At 47.1% G+C, this 15,455-nt stretch overlaps 3 protein-coding genes across 3 annotated transcripts; 1 reads left to right on the forward strand and 2 right to left on the reverse strand.

The window, feature by feature from the left end:
- Window positions 1-2,260: 2,260 nt before the first annotated feature.
- PCYB_093000 (endoplasmic reticulum oxidoreductin) lies at window positions 2,261-4,300 on the forward strand (the record flags this gene model as incomplete). The annotated part of the gene is made up of 4 exons (XM_004222414.1): window positions 2,261-2,838; window positions 3,108-3,451; window positions 3,660-3,886; window positions 4,193-4,300. 4 exons carry the CDS (start codon window positions 2,261-2,263, stop codon window positions 4,298-4,300), a joined length of 1,257 nt encoding a protein of 418 aa, XP_004222462.1.
- A 1,185-nt stretch (window positions 4,301-5,485) lies between these two features.
- Window positions 5,486-10,126, reverse strand: PCYB_093010 (Beige/BEACH protein; the record flags this gene model as incomplete). The annotated part of the gene is made up of 2 exons (XM_004222415.1): window positions 5,486-9,007; window positions 9,182-10,126. The coding sequence occupies 2 exons, from the start codon at window positions 10,124-10,126 to the stop codon at window positions 5,486-5,488; spliced, it is 4,467 nt and encodes a 1,488-aa protein (XP_004222463.1).
- A 1,140-nt stretch (window positions 10,127-11,266) lies between these two features.
- Window positions 11,267-13,076, reverse strand: PCYB_093020 (hypothetical protein; the record flags this gene model as incomplete). Its single annotated transcript, XM_004222416.1, has 4 exons — window positions 11,267-11,800; window positions 12,023-12,592; window positions 12,815-12,852; window positions 13,034-13,076. 4 exons carry the CDS (start codon window positions 13,074-13,076, stop codon window positions 11,267-11,269), a joined length of 1,185 nt encoding a protein of 394 aa, XP_004222464.1.
- Between the last annotated feature and the right edge of the window lie 2,379 nt (window positions 13,077-15,455).

Here is a 15,455-nt window from a genome sequence, read left to right on the forward strand (position 1 = left end):
CTTTTCATTTTCTCTCCTTCTTGCGCTGAATGTAAAGTTAATTTGTGTGGTCCACTTAGATAGTAGCCATTGTGTGCATCCGCTTTACATGAAGCAGAGCAAGTAAATGTGTGGTTGCATCTACATCGAACAGTGTCGCAACTCCCCCCCCCTCAACCTCTTTCACAGTCCCACCTTAATAATTTTTCTCTTTCAATGGGACACTCTGTCGCTAGTCGCTTTGATCTGTGCATGCCGATGAGCTACCTGGACATGCCCCCCGGATGCACATACGCATGAGTGTACAGTGTAGGCTCCCATGGGAACACACCTGCCAACTTTGAGGGCTACGTTGAATCGGAGAAAATGCCGATGTGGCCTACAACTGATGCAAAAAAAAAAAAGGGGCAAAGGCATAACAAAGAACATGGTAAAAAACTACGCGACATACTCTCTTCTTCCCAGCGTAGCGAAAGAGGATGTATGCCGCGTAAATCCCCTTCTCTGAGAAAAAAAAAAAAAAAGAACTCTGCGGTTTTTTTCATCCATGGGTATGCAAAATGAACATGAGCGCACGCGCGGAAGGGCTGTGCAGAAGGGCAAGCGGAAGGGCTGTGCAGCAGGCAAGCGGAAGGCCGTACGGAAGCGCCTTGAGGAAGTGCGCATACGTGGGCGTACATACAAAGGCGCACTCCTTGCTCTTCCTTCGTTATATTACTTTCAGCGCTCTTCCCTCCTCATGCGCGTATCCACATGCATCCCCCCACCCAGTGGCGCACTAAAAATTGACTGCTTTATCTCCCTTTTTCTTTTTTTTTTTTTTTTTTGCCTTCTTTTACGTTCTCACGTAGAAAACTTTATTTTTTTTTTTTTGGATCATAAAGCAATTCACCTTCTTGTCCCTCCGCCCACTCGCATCTCTACGTACACATCAATTTATGTACTGGGGGCCCTAACACGCATTTTCACCCCTTTGCCGTTTACCCATTTCGATAAAATGTGATAATTTTATTAGTGCCCCTTCCTTCAACCAAAAGAAAAAAAAAAAAAAAAAAACATTTCCGCTGATGAATGCGAGCAGGGAATAGCAGCGGTTAAACATCGCAGTGCAGCAAAAAGAGGTGCCACTTTGATTAGGCCAGCGTTCGTCCCAGAGTACATACACATACGCATACGCATATACACACTGTTCTTTACTTAAATATAATTGTACCAAGGCGACACGCGCAGGAATGTACCTTTTGCATGTGCCGCCCCCTCGTACGCATCGCTTATTCCCGCCCCCTTTGTAACTACCAAAAACAAAATATTATTTTTTTTTTTTTTTCCCCTATAATAATATTATAAATGGAAGAACAAATTTCAGTGTACACAATGCCCTACACGCTTGCGCACGTATCACACATACCTCCCCTCCCCCCTCGGGTGTTCTCAACCTGCAGTGGACTTCATCGTTCCTCTTTTTAATTACTTTTAATGCAAGTTATATCTGTTCCTCCCGTCTTCCCGCCCTTCCGTGAGTTACTTTCACTCGTATTTGCTGTTTTTCTGTACCACTGCTTCCCCCCTCCCCCCTGCATGTCTACTGCGCCTGTGGATGATTCATCGTGCCCCCGTGCATTCCATATGCAGCACCAGCTCAGTACACATGCAGTAGGTATTATTTTTCCTTCTACTAGTACGTACCGCTCCACCGTAATTACAACTTTATGCTTTTTTTTTTTTTTTTTACACAACGCAGGCGTTCGACCATTCTGTGTCGTTCTTTTTTAGTTTTTGATAATTTTTTTTTTTTTTTTTTTTTTTTTTGTGCATGGTATGACTATGTCTGTTCCTCCCATGTGTATTTTTTATGTGTTAGCAAGACCGTGTCCTCCCTCCGTAGCTTCATAATTGAGTCTCTCCGAGGAGTTCTCTGCCTTACACTGGGGGTAGACGTGCGCCACGTGTATCCCATGCGTCGAATGCGTCAAATGCGTCACGTGTATCCCATGCGTCCAATGCGTCAACTGCGCCAAATGCGTTCGTGTGCGCACCCACGAGTCTGATTGGTCTGATTGCAACGTCGCCAGCAGCGCGGCCTGAAATGCCTCCCTCGACTGCAAGTCATCCCATTTGCGCGCTTGCGTCATTCCTTCTTCTCGAGTGTGCCATGGAGCGACGAGGAAATGCCACTCCTCGTGATCTCCCTGACAGAGCATAGCTGAGAGACCCTCGAAGTGCCCCTTAGGAGGAGAAACTCCCCCCACCACCACCTCTCCCCATCGCGGCTGCTTCCAAAATGAAAATCATCGTTATATCAATGCTATTGCCCTTTCTATTTCTGGGCCTTTTCCTAAAATCGAAGGAGCAGGAAGTACTCCTATCTTACGGACAATTCCTCAAAAATACCTTTAAAGAAATATTACTCTACTTCAACATATTCGACATAGAGTTCCCAGAAAGCTATGTACAAAATGAAAAACTTTTAGGACTACACGTAAAGGATATTGAAAAGGACGCATATACAGTCTTCCCAATTTTAAAAGAACTAAAACAGAAGGATTATTTTCGTATTTTTAAAGTTAATCTACACATACCTTGTAAATTCCTTAAGGTAAATGAAAAATGTAAAGAAATAAAAAAGTGCAGTGTGTGTGAATGTCACGATGATGAAATTCCTTACAACTTCCGAACGAATGAAATTGAAATTATTGAGGATAAAATGACTAGTGAAGATTTGAAGAAAACTTTTATTGAGAGTAAACTGTACAAGGATATCTTAGGCATTTATGCTCCCTCCGATGAGGGCTTCCTGTCTTATGTGGACTTGGTCTACAACTCCCCCTCCTTCACGGCCTACGAGGGCAGCAACATCTGGTAACGCCCCCCGCTGACGCGAGCCATATGTACGGCGGCACCGCTTTGTACGGCAGCACCTCTTTGTGCGGCGGAACCTCTTTGTGCGGCGGAACCTCTTTGTGCGGCGGAACCTCTTTGTGCGGCAGCACCTGTCTGTACGGCGGCACCTCTTTCTGCGGCAGCACCTCTTTGTGCGGCGGCACCTCTTTGTGCGGCGGCATCTGTCTGTACTGCTGCACCTGTTCGCTCGAACGTGTGCACTTCTATCCCCCCTTGCCCCCTCGCAGGAACAAAATTTACCGAGAAAACTGCTTCCAGAAAGAGGAAAACAAGTGCCACGAAATGAAGAGCTTCTATAAAATAATTTCTGGTATGCAGTCCAACATAGCCATTTTATCAGCTGAGTATCACTACCTCAAAAACGACTTTGTTTTTGGTGACATACACACGGAGGATGTAATAAAAAGCGACTATTTTAAGAAGCAGAATTATGAATACAACATGCAGTTCTTCAAGGAAAAAATTGCTCTGTACCCGGAGAGGATCGAGAATTTGTACTTTACCTTCGCCATTTTGCTCAGGGCCATGTGCAGACTTAAGTCCCTTGTCAGTCAGTGCAAGTGTAACTCGGGTGAGAGAGAGTGGGCCACTGATTGTGCGGCGAGTGTGCAAAGTGTGCTTCGTATCGGCGCCACCTCACAAGGAAGCTGCTTCGTAACGGCGCCACCTCACAAGGAAGCTGCTTCGTAACGGCGCTACCGCACAACGGAACTGCTTCGTAACGGCGCCACCTCACAACGGAACCGCTTCCCAACGACGCCGCTCCCTCCCCCCTGCAGGCCACGCAGAGAACGACAAGGAGGCCCATAAGGTGCTCAACGACCTGCTGGGCAGCTCCTACTATTCCTGTTCGTCGGAAAAATTCCTGGAGCCCATCTTCCCAACCCAGGGGAAGGAAATACTAGCCAAATTTATGAACATAACAAATATTTTGGACTGCGTGCCCTGCGTGAAGTGTCGCCTGCATGGCAAGCTGAAGACCACCGCTCTGCAAATAGCCTTGGTGGTAAGTCCAACTCAAGGGAGGAGGGTGTCCGCCGACGTGCATACCTATGTACGTGCGCAGCGACACCGTCGATCTGCATAGCTATGTACTTGCGTAGCGACACCGTCGATCAGCATAGCTATGTACTTGCGTAGCGATACCGTCGATCTGCATAGCTATGTACTTGCGTAGCGATACCGTCGATCTGCATAGCTATGTACTTGCGTAGCGATACCGCCGATCTACGTACCTTTATACGTGCGTAGCGACACCGTCTATGTATGCACTTGCTTGCACACATGAGCGCGTTTCTCTTTGTCCCCGCAGGAAGGGATGAGTTACGAGCACATCGGATCCCTCGAGCGAAACGAAATTACGGCGCTCATAAACTCCTTGTACTACTTCGCCGATTCGATTATCATCCTAAATAAGTAAGTACACCCACTAGGCTATGTGCGTATTTTCCGACTCCCTTTAACCCACCCGTCGTTGTGCGTCATGCAATATATCCTCATTCCCCTCGCGCAGGTTCAAAGATAGGCAGAAACTAAAAAAAGCCACATTTATTTTCTACCTCCTGTCCTTCTGTCTCTTTCTTATCTTAATAATATACTCCGTCTTTTTTATCACCGTGCGCAATTGTAAGAAAATGAAGAGGAAGAAAAAAATAACCTGAGGGGGTGGGGGTGGATCGAAGCAGACACGGACTAAGACTCACTCAGCTCAGTTATGCCCCGCTGAGTCACACCAGAACAGCGCCCCTGCCCCTAAAAGTATACCTACCTGTAGACGTTCCCGTATATACACTGCTCTGCTTACAAGAAAGGGCTTCACCTGGGAATTCAGTTTTTAAAACGCAACATGAATTAACAAGTTCGCGGTTGACAAAAAAAAAAAAAGGATTGTACTGTGGAACGATGAAAAAAATTGGAGACCAGACCGCGCATCTAGTCACATCTGTGTGTGCATTGGCTAGTAAAACGATTTCCCTTGGGAGAGACGTTACTCAGGTTCGTCCCTCCCCCGGTTGGTGCACCCCCAAATGACGACACGCGCGTGTCGTGTTGACACTTTAATGTCTCCCCCGAATGTCGCGACAAAATTGTTGATTGGTGAATGATGGATGGTTACTCGTGACCGATGACTAGCCCGCAGACCCCCTCCCCCGTGTGCGTGAGGGAGCTCTTTTGTATTCTTCCGAGATGTATGCGTACGCCCGCTTAAAGTAACCCCCGCGCACTCTCATGCGTTTTGTGAGTGTGTGTATCCCCGCCATTGGCCCCTTCGTCACTTCTCCCCTTCGTTACGTCTCCTATCCGTCACTTCTGCCATCCGGCACTTCTCCCCTTCGTCACTTCTCCTATCCGTCACTTCTCCCCCTCGTCACTTCCCCCCATCGTGTGTCTTCACCTCCATACTGCTGATGATGTACCTGCATGTGAATGCATGCCGCCCCTCCGTTTCATTCCTCTAACTTATAACTCAGTAATTCAGTAGTACAAAATAATTTGGTACCTTTTTACAAAATTGGCAAAGTTTGCCCCGTTTTGGGTGCCGCTGGATTGGACGCGCAGATGGTCCCCTATCGACTGACAAGCCGCTACCCCAATTGGCAAACCGCTACCCCCAGTTGGCACCCCTTGTGTGTATCTCCATCTTCCCGTCAGCCCCCGTAAATAATATATAATTGCAGGAGGCATTTCCACTGCCGGCGTCATTGTGGACAGGCAAATCTCCCAAGGAGTCTGAGTGATTAATAAACGAAATGTAAGACGGGCTGAAGGAACATCTAGAGGTGAAAACATTCGTCCTTGCAAGTCCCATTGTAGGACTGCCATCATCCCCCCCAACAGGGGTGTTAAAATGACTCCCCAAATGGCCCCCAAAATGGCTGCCAAACTGTATGGGCTCAAAAAATACATCTCCTACAGTGTTAACTGCACATAAGTGTTGCCTGTTGTCACAGCTAGCTGCGATGAGGAAGGTGCTTCTCCTTCTGAGCTCTGTGTTTGTGGTCGAGAGAGCATTCACCCAGTTCTCCCCCCTAATGTCATAAAAATATGAGTTACTGCATTTGTCTAAACTAAAGATGGTGTTATCATTCATAAGAGAGCAGTAAATAATACTGTTTGAATTTTTTAAATAAGTTTGATTCAAATTTTTTTTCATTTTTTTGTCAAATAAGTATTGCGGGGTCATATAATTTACGGTGATGTAACTTTGCTCGTATACCTTCTGGATGGTTCTGTAGAAGCGTCTAACTTGCTCATTATCGTAGAGGTGAAAGAACCTACCGGAACCTAGTGCACTACTAATCCCCTTTGGTAGAATTTTCCCTCTTGCCCCGTGACCACTGGCGGGGTTCCTCTTCCCGTTCAGGTTACCCAACTGCACGTTCCTCCGCGGAACCCGTATGTCGAACAGCTTGAATCCATCCGAGTGTGTAAACAACAACTTATTTTTTAGCTGCACGAACTTTACAGCTTCGGTGAAATTATCGTATATTTGTAAACTGTGAAAGTCCCTCTCAATGCTTATCAGTTGCACCGTTTCGTCCGCCGAGCCTGTCGCGAGGTAACTGTCGAAAAAGCTCATGCTGTTCACTGTGTCGTTATGCAATTTCCTCGTTATCATTTGGTTGTAAATATTTGCGTTTCGGAGAAAATCCTTTTTCCTTTGCTTACCTTTGTTCTTCTTCCCCCCCATGTGTGCGTCATACTCAAACACGTCGTCGAAGGAAGACAGTAACGAGTGACCGGAGTCGCTCAGCTGGATGCTCGAGTCGTCTGACAGGGCGTCAGCATCCCCCGGGTTGGCGGCATCCCTTGGGTTAGCGGCATCCCTTAGGTTGGCGGCATCCCTCGGGTTAGCGGCATCCCTTGGGTTAGCGGCATCCCTTGGGTTGACGCCATCCCCGTGGGCCTCTCCCTCAGGTGGCGTAGCCCCGCTAGATGCTGCCACCCCTGGCCGCCTTCCTGATGACGCACCCTCCTCGTTCACCTTCAAAATACTCTGCGGATTTAAAAGGACAACACTTCCGTTGGAGGTCCCTACGAGGTAGTTGCCCTGTGCGCTGGTAACGCACGAGAAATTTTCGTCGCCAATTTTTAGCGAAATCAAATTGTTATTGTTTTTCATTTCGTTCCTAATTAGATCATTGTGACTGATTATTTTTATGAACCCATTGTTGCAGACGAAGCAGACGTTTGAGTGGTTGTACCCAACCCCTTTGACAACACAAGGGAAGTGATCGATTCTATGTAATTTCCATTGGTGCCTTTTCAAATACTCCCCTCCTCCTCCTCCATAGGCTTCCTTTTCTGACTCCCTTTTCCGCGTGTACTTGGTGTTGTTTCTTTCCTCCTGGAGGGAGGTGCTCACCTCGATGCCTCGTCTTTTGTTCTTACCTCGGAGGGGATCCTGCGTGGGCTCCTCGCTAGCCCCATCAGGCGGGACGGCTCCTTCACGAGGGCCCTCATCACGGTAGGGCTCGTCGTAGTGGCCTTCTTCCTCCTCCGCTTCGTCGTCGTCCAACTCCTCCTCATCATCCTCCTCGTCGTCCTCCTCATCATCCTCATCGTCCCCCTCGTCGTCGTCCCCCTCGTCGTCCCCCTCCTCCTGGCTCATGTTGGCGCCCGCCAGAAGGGAACTGCGGCTGAGCATCCTCCTTCTCATCTTCAAGTCTTTCCTGCGCTTTCGTTTAAAATACAAATCACGCAACACTTGGTTAAACACAGGAGAGTAATACCAGGGAGAATTTCTAATATCCTCTCTGTACTTAAACGTAACGGAAGATTTTCTACAAACATGGTGTTCCCTGAAAATCTGAAAAGGGCATTGTCCAAACTCATGTAGCTGTGTTTTCAACGCTTTGGAAGGCATAGTCGTAATAAGGGATTTTATTTTTTCGTTAAAGTTCCTCTCAAATTCGTTTTCCTCCTCCTGTCTTAATCTCTCTCGATGAAAATTACAGTTAGCAGCAGAGAGCTTCTCATTCAAAATAGTATGCATATAAGTCAATGGGTGAAAGAGGTTGAAATTTTCTTTAGCAATTTGTCCACTTTGCTTGTACCCAAAAATTAAGTTAATCCATTCGTTTAAATGCTTGTTAGCATAGTTACTCTCGAGAGCATTTTTCATTTTAATTAAAAAATCTTTCGCTGAGGAACACCATTTTGGAAGAATAACATCGTGTATGTTCCCTTCGTTAGAGCTAATATTAAGTATATTTTTTAAAAAATTATCATTATCTTCATAAAATTCTGGAATTAATTCGATAAATGACGAATTTGCATTCAAAGCAGTATTAAATGTTCCCTCTATGGAGAGGAAGATCCTAGACAGTGTATCGAATTTTCCACTCTGTAGTTTTAACTGACATTCAGGATGTAAACGAATGAGGAAGTACACAACATATGCCAATGTGGAGTAATGGGAACCATAAAAATAATCATGGTCTTGCATTTTTTCTATCAAAGAATTCAATCGGTCTGTATTTAGACACCCAACTGGTTTTCTCAAATTTCTAAACATGGAATCATCACTGAGATTTAATTCATCCCTTGCGTAATCACAAAGGATCCATGGGAACACAGGGTACTGAGAAAAATCCTTCCTGCTCCTTCCAGCAAGACAATTAATGAAATCGATATATTCATAATTCGATATGGCCCCTCCTTCCCACTTCTTCTGAATAGCATACACAAAGTCTTTATTTTCTTCGATAAAAAAACATTGAGGGTTGATTTTTTTCAAAACTGCAATTATTTGCTCTCTATCGCCAAAGTTGACAAATTCCACGTAGAGAGAGCTGTACTTCTTTTTACTCTCATGGTCGAATATAATTTCCAACGCGTTTGGTTTCATGATTATAATTCTTTTAAAAACATGAAGGATGGATTCTGTTTTCCATTTTTTCTCCTTTTTATTTGTGAAATTCGGATTGGCTTGAAAATAAATAAATTTGTTTGTTATGTTTAGCAATCCCTTTGTTCTCAACAGAGGAGAGATTTTAAAAACCCAATATCCTTCCATTCGATTCGTGATAATTTTTTCGTGAAGCCCAATACTACTTATGTCAAATTTTATATTTTCTGTCAGTTTCTCCATGATCCTTTCTATGTACTTTTCCAAATGTATTTCCTTCACGGGGTGTATCACCTGTGATCCGCTCCCGCTTCGTGTACCGCTTTGTGTACCGCTTTGCGTACCGCTTTGCGATGTGGGACTGGTCCCGACTGCTCCCTTCTCCTGTCTGCTCTCCCTATGAGCGTGATGTGGAAGGGGGCCTTCTCCTTCTCCCCATCCCACGCTTACCACCTCCTCCTGCTTCTTCTTCTTTTCCTTTATTAGTATCTCCATCTGCTTCTCGTGCACCACCATGGCAATTTTTATCTTCACCATTATGTCGTACACCTCCCTCAGCTTCTTCGCGCTGTTTGCTGCTCCGTCGCATTGGAAGAAGTACACGAAGGAGGCTCCCCCGCTGCCGCTGCCGCTGCCGCTACCGATGCCAATGCCAATGCCGCTACTGATGCCGCTGCCGACGCCGCTACCGCTCCCAACCCCGCTACCTACAAGAGACGCGCGGATGCTGCTGTTCGACGCGCTAACCACCGGGGAAGGCCCCTCCTCGTTCTCGTCAAAATTGTTCAGTATCCGCTCGAACAGGGGGATCTTCTCATCAATGTTGTCATTGTCGATCGCGCGGATCTCCTCGTAGTACTCATTATACAGACTATTCATCACGTTCAGGATGCGCCTGTTCTTCCGGTCGTACGTGAACTGAGACGTGCACCTCGTTTTCCTGGCATGCACAATTGTTTTCATTTTTATAACTTCAGATGCCTTGATTATGATTTCGTTTCCCAGGGGTCCCAGCTTGGCGTTTTCCATTTTCTTAAAGGGGAACTTCAAAACGGGGTCCTCCACGCTGTGCGGCTCGAACACTATGGACTTCGAGCACAGTCGCAGCCTCCCTCGGGTGACCACCAACTGTTGTGTCGCGGTCAGCTGCTGCGTCCCGGCCAGCTGCTTCGTCCCGGCCAACTGCTGCGCCCCGGCCAGCTGCTTCGTCCCGGCCAACTGCTGCGCCCCGGCCAACTGCTGCGCCCCGGCCAGCTGCTCCGTGGGGCTGCCCCGACTCAACGGCTCCAACCCCCCCGGCTGCCTCCTCCGCATCGTTATCAGCATGTCATCCATGTACTCCTCATCCTCCTCCAGGAAAAGTAAATTGAAGCACCTCGCGGGCGATTTATCCATTTTGCCATGGCCTAGCGGTAGTCCTAGCGGTAGTCCTAGAGGTAGTCCTAGGGGTCGTCCTCGCCAAGTTGCAAAACAGGTGCGATATCGTCACTCGCACTATTGGGAGAAGCTCCCTCGTTGGGGTGATGAGTATGCCTGCCTGTACAAGTGAGGAAAGCCCCCTCCTCATTCGTCGCGCCGGCACGCTTCTCGCCCAGTGGCTCACCCATGCGATTCAAGCCCTCCGAGCGGTGAAGGCTTGGCTAAAGAGGCAAGTCGCCCCCACGTGGTTTTGTAAGTACAAATAGGGGGAAAAATGCGGCATGCAATAATGAGCAGCGCGCCTTACGCGGAGTGATACACCCTCGCAGAATGGTATGCCCTTTCCAGCGTTGCATGGGCATCTTACAGTTACGTGAATTTGTTTTATCTACTTGTGCTCGCTTAAGAATGCTTTTTTTTTTTTTTTTTTTTTTCCCCCTTTGCGTGAGATTAGGTCAAGTCGCCCCATCCTTCATGTCGTTTTTTTTTTTTTTTTTTTTTTTTTTTTTACGCACCACTTGGGGTTGGCGGAACCGGGGGAGAGAGTGGCTATAAAAATGGGGAAATTTTTTTTCTAGGAAATGGAGGTAGCACATATGTCGCACGAACGAGAACGGGTTGTTCCCTCCTCCAAATTTGTTTTGCGAATTATGAGTTAACATTGGTACGTGCATATAATGTAGTTACAAAGCGCGGGTGCGTCAACCTTTTTACAAAGACGATGTGTACAGTGGTTTCATTTTGCAGGAGATAAACTGATGGAAATTTTTATTTTTTTTTTTTTCCTTTGGGCAAAACGAAGAATGGCACATGTTTTGGCCTGATATGGCGCGCGCCGAAGCAGGAGCTTTCGCGCGCTAAAAGGGCTGCTGCGTTGGGGGGCACCATTCATATACATGCGCACATGCATGCGTAAACCCATCACTGCATCCAAACGTCTGCATGTGCATCTATACGTTTGTATGTGCATCTATGCATCTGCATGTGCATCTATACATCTGGATGTGCATCTAAACATATGTGTGCGCATCTATACACGCACGTGCGTGGCTGCGCGGGTGAACCCATGGCGAGGTGCTGGGGGAACCTCCCATGGAACACGCTGCGCGCCTGGGGCTATCCCTTCCGAAACCGTTGTAATCTCAATTTGTGTAGCTCGGACAACTCGTTATTTATTTTGTTGTACTGCACTGCGTTTTCTCTACCCTCGGCTGTTGCTTCCTCAGCTGTTGGCCCCTTAGTTGTTGCGTCCTCATTTGTTGCTTCCTCAGCTGTTGGCTCCTTTGTTCCTTTTAGAAAACCTTCAGGGCTGCCACAAACTTTATGTTTGCTATCAACCACATGCGGTCCCCCTACCCCAGGTGCTGTTGTCCCTTTTAAAGTCTTACACGATCCGTTTGTATGAACGACACTGCACATACTGTTTTTATTTTCTCCTTGAGTTGGGACCACCTCACTGCGAAGTTCAAACGGATGAGCTCCTTTGCTCACTGTTCCTACATCGCCCTCATTTTTAGAAACCATCATTTCGATAAATTCGTACAACTGAGACTGGGCACATATTGGATCTTGAAAATTTTTGATGTTCCATACTTTTATTTTTCGTCCGGTTCTTTTGCACAGGGCGCAGATGTGCGGCAGCTTCGTGACCTGCGCGGGTGCAGAAGTACGTGCACGGGTGAGGCTTCCTACGTTGGTGTGTGCATAGGAGGTGCGCCTAGTAGGTGCGCATAGTAGGTGTGCATAATAGGTGTGCATAATAGGTGTGCATAATAGGTGTGCAGAATTGCTGCACAGATACACTGTGCGTATGTGCGCGTGAACCCATTTTTCGTGCCTAGCCTTGGGGGTGAGGGGGTCGCCCCCTCTTACCTTGTATGTGCTGGTGAAGATCAGTGCGTCCTGGTCGTGCTCGTGGCGCAACCAAAAAATGAAGAAGTCCTTGATGATGTCCTGCACCATTTCGTTGTTCCATATGTCCCTATTCAGCTTCAGGGAGTCGAATTCGGAATTCTGAATGCTCGCAAGGATGTACTTATTTTCCGCTCTCGCCTTTTTCCTCACCTCTTCCAAAGACAGCGAGCAAATGAGAGAGGTGGGTGCTGAAAACAGCTTCCCAAACGTGTCCCCTAATTCCATTTCTTTTTTTTTTTCATTCTTGTTCTTTGTATTAATGTGTAAAAAATTCGAGTAATCCATGTCGTGAATTAACGCTTGGTTAAAATGCTTATCCGGTTCTCTAACGCTATCATCACACTGGGTACTGCAATTTTCTTCTACTCGAACTTGTTTGTGGCCACTTGTTGCTTGTCCGACATCTCCATCTGTTAGTGTGGCTTCTGCGGACCCTGCTGGGTCCTCGGTCTGTCCTCCATGAGCAGCAGGCCCACCGTTTATTTCGTAGTACAGCTGTAGAGCATCATTGCAGTTACCGTTGCACATCTGGGGGGAAAAGGTGGTTAAATATGGAAAGGGTGCCGGTGGTGCCAAACAGTAGCGAAGTCAGGTTAGCAGAAAAAAGGGACACATGAAGAAAAAGCGAGTTGATGTAGAAACGTCACAGAAAGGGGGAGCAAAACAAGAATACATACATGGGGAAGGACAGCCACCATGGGGGCCATCCCCTCCCCCATAACATAACTCTTTCCTCTCTTATGATCATACTTCCAAATAGTACAAGGCCATGTCCTCCGTTGCATCCTCTGTGCTAATTAAAAAAATGTAGAAGGCATTGTTAAGTGACTTCGCCGTGCTGTTTGCCTGGAGATGTAATCTCCGCAGCTATGACGTGGTCAGCAGGAGCGTGGGGCTGCCGGACGCGCGCATATAATCGGATGCGTATGCGTGTGCCCCCTTTGGCGGCTGTTCCTTTTGCCCCTTTACCAATATGCATGAGGAATTCTTCAATCTCCCGTTTGCCCGTCATTTGGGGGGATCACAGTTAATAGGGGCAAAATGGGCTATAGGGAAGTGCCTCCAATGGGTAGAACTTCCTGGGCAGGCACATACCTATGTGCGCCGGGTAAGTACGTTCACACGCTGATCCGCTGAAGCGCTTATACGTATGTGCGTATTTGCTTATTTGCGTATTTACGTATTTACGTATTTGCGTATTTGCGCATTTGCGCATTTAACGGCGTTTGGCAGCGTGTGGCGGCGTGCGCGGCGCGCTTCCCCCGCCGATCATTTCAGAAATTCCTTTTTTGTCACTCTCCTTCGCAGTGCGCCTCACCAGTGCGCTTCACCAGTGCGGCATTTGACCCAGCTGTTTTTCGCGCGAACGGGTGACCCTTTAGACATATGCAAAAATGATACTTCCCCTTTTTTTGCATTTTTTTGTGCGCACTGCGGGTCTGGCGAACTGTGCGAAGCGGCGTCTTGCGTTTTTGCGCGCCTGCGCAGTGTGCAATCCTAAGCGGGCACGGCGAGCACAGGCTAGCACAGGCTAGCACAGGTGAGCACAAGCGAGCTTACGCGATCATGATCGGCATGATCGCATCAGCGGCATACACAAAATATATGACATTGCGACATTGCGACATTGCGACATTGCGACATTGCGATACGCACAGGTGTTTGTTCACAGCTCGCCCATTCAGCACCCACGTAGCTGTTTCTTCACACGCGTGGGCGCCTCCCCCCCTGGGCTGCGCTTCCCCGCGTATGCACTCTGCATAATTGCCTATTTGTACGTACAAATGCACATATGGGAAAATGACGCACCCTGAACATATTTCGCACGTCTTTTAAAGGATGCGAAGTGGGGGAAGTGGGCGAAGAAGCGGGAAAGGCGAAAAGCGAAGAAGCGGAAAAGCCGAAAGGCGGGATATAAATTCCCACCTGAACTTCCAACCTTAATGCTAATTAACCCAGCGGATGTCCCAACTTGCAATTAGCGACTTCCCCATTGGCCATTTTCCCCCATTTTCCAGTTCTGCCCCCCCGGGTAATGTCCTTTTTTTTTTTTTTTACCAAATCTTCCACCTCTCATTTTCTCACTTCCATTTTGCACAAAGGTTAGTCCCTTGTGACTGGGAGTCGTGTGCAACGATCAGTTGGGAAATTGGCAGACTGGCTAACTGGTCGACTGGCTAATTGGCCAACTGGCTAACTGGCTAACTGGCTAACTCGCCGTTGGGGCCGCCTCCCAAATGTAGAAAAATAAAATGCATTTGTGATGAGCGACTTGCCAAATTGAGCTAATCTGACTGCGCGGTGGGGTGAAACTTAAGCGTACGGGGAGCACTGTCCAATTTTTTTTTTCCATTTAAAGAAAGTACAGAATTTTCCTCATTATGCGGGCAGGCAGCGCTAAGGCGAACGTATTTTTTACAACTTTTTGGGAACCACGATGAAATGTGCCTTTGGCGTTTCTCTCAAGTTTGGATCACCTCAGCATCACGCAAATGTAGCGGAGCTGAGGGAACAACCTGGTTGTTGGCATACGTAAGCGTGGCACACGGGGATGCCCACAAATGTGTGTAGCAAAGATATGCAGTATACCTATGTACGCATACACAACTGCAACCATGTCGTGTAATCAGATGGTTAACTGAGGAGGGGAAAAAACCTCACCACGTTATCAAGTGTGCGCACCTGTGGTGAAAGCTTTACATTACACGGCTGCATCTTCTTCCCACCGATTTTCCCTTTAGCCGCGTGTTCGTACAGCACGCAACGTTTTCACAGGGTCGGCAAAAGGCATTATATTGCATATAAACGGATAACCCTTTTTTTTTTGGGGGTTGTTACGCCCCCCTACCCCGCCCACATGTGGCATGGCGATCACCTCTGAGAAAGATCATACCGAATTGGTGACGCAATTTTACGCGAAAGTGGCACCCTCATCATTTGAAAAAGCATATATGCCAAATGAAGGGAAAGCTTTATTTTCGGAACCACAGAAGAGGAGGAAATGGAATTTTTTTTTTTTTAAAGTGGCGTTTTCCACTCAAACTGGGAAAGGAATATGCATGGTACATGTATAAAACATACGCGCTTTCGCCATTTGGGCAGCTACATGAAATTACTTACGTGTAGCATCATTTTACCATCATCATTGTTACCATATCATTACATGGGGGAACGTAGCTACCTGGGAAGTTTGCACCCACGTAAGAGTGAGTTATTTGAGTTACGACAAAGGTAGGTATGCTTAAGGTTGCGCATGTTCTGTTTTGCTTAGCCAGCATGGGTTTCTTTTTTTTCCTTCCCTTTGGCACTTTCCTTTTTTTTCTCTTTGCATGTAACGCATTGTAAAAGGTTGAATTGATTTTTGCCTGAACATAATGCGCTTGAAAAAAAA

Source organism: Plasmodium cynomolgi, chromosome 9, assembly GCF_000321355.1.
Source record: "Plasmodium cynomolgi strain B DNA, chromosome 9, whole genome shotgun sequence".
NCBI lineage: Eukaryota > Apicomplexa > Aconoidasida > Haemosporida > Plasmodiidae > Plasmodium > Plasmodium cynomolgi.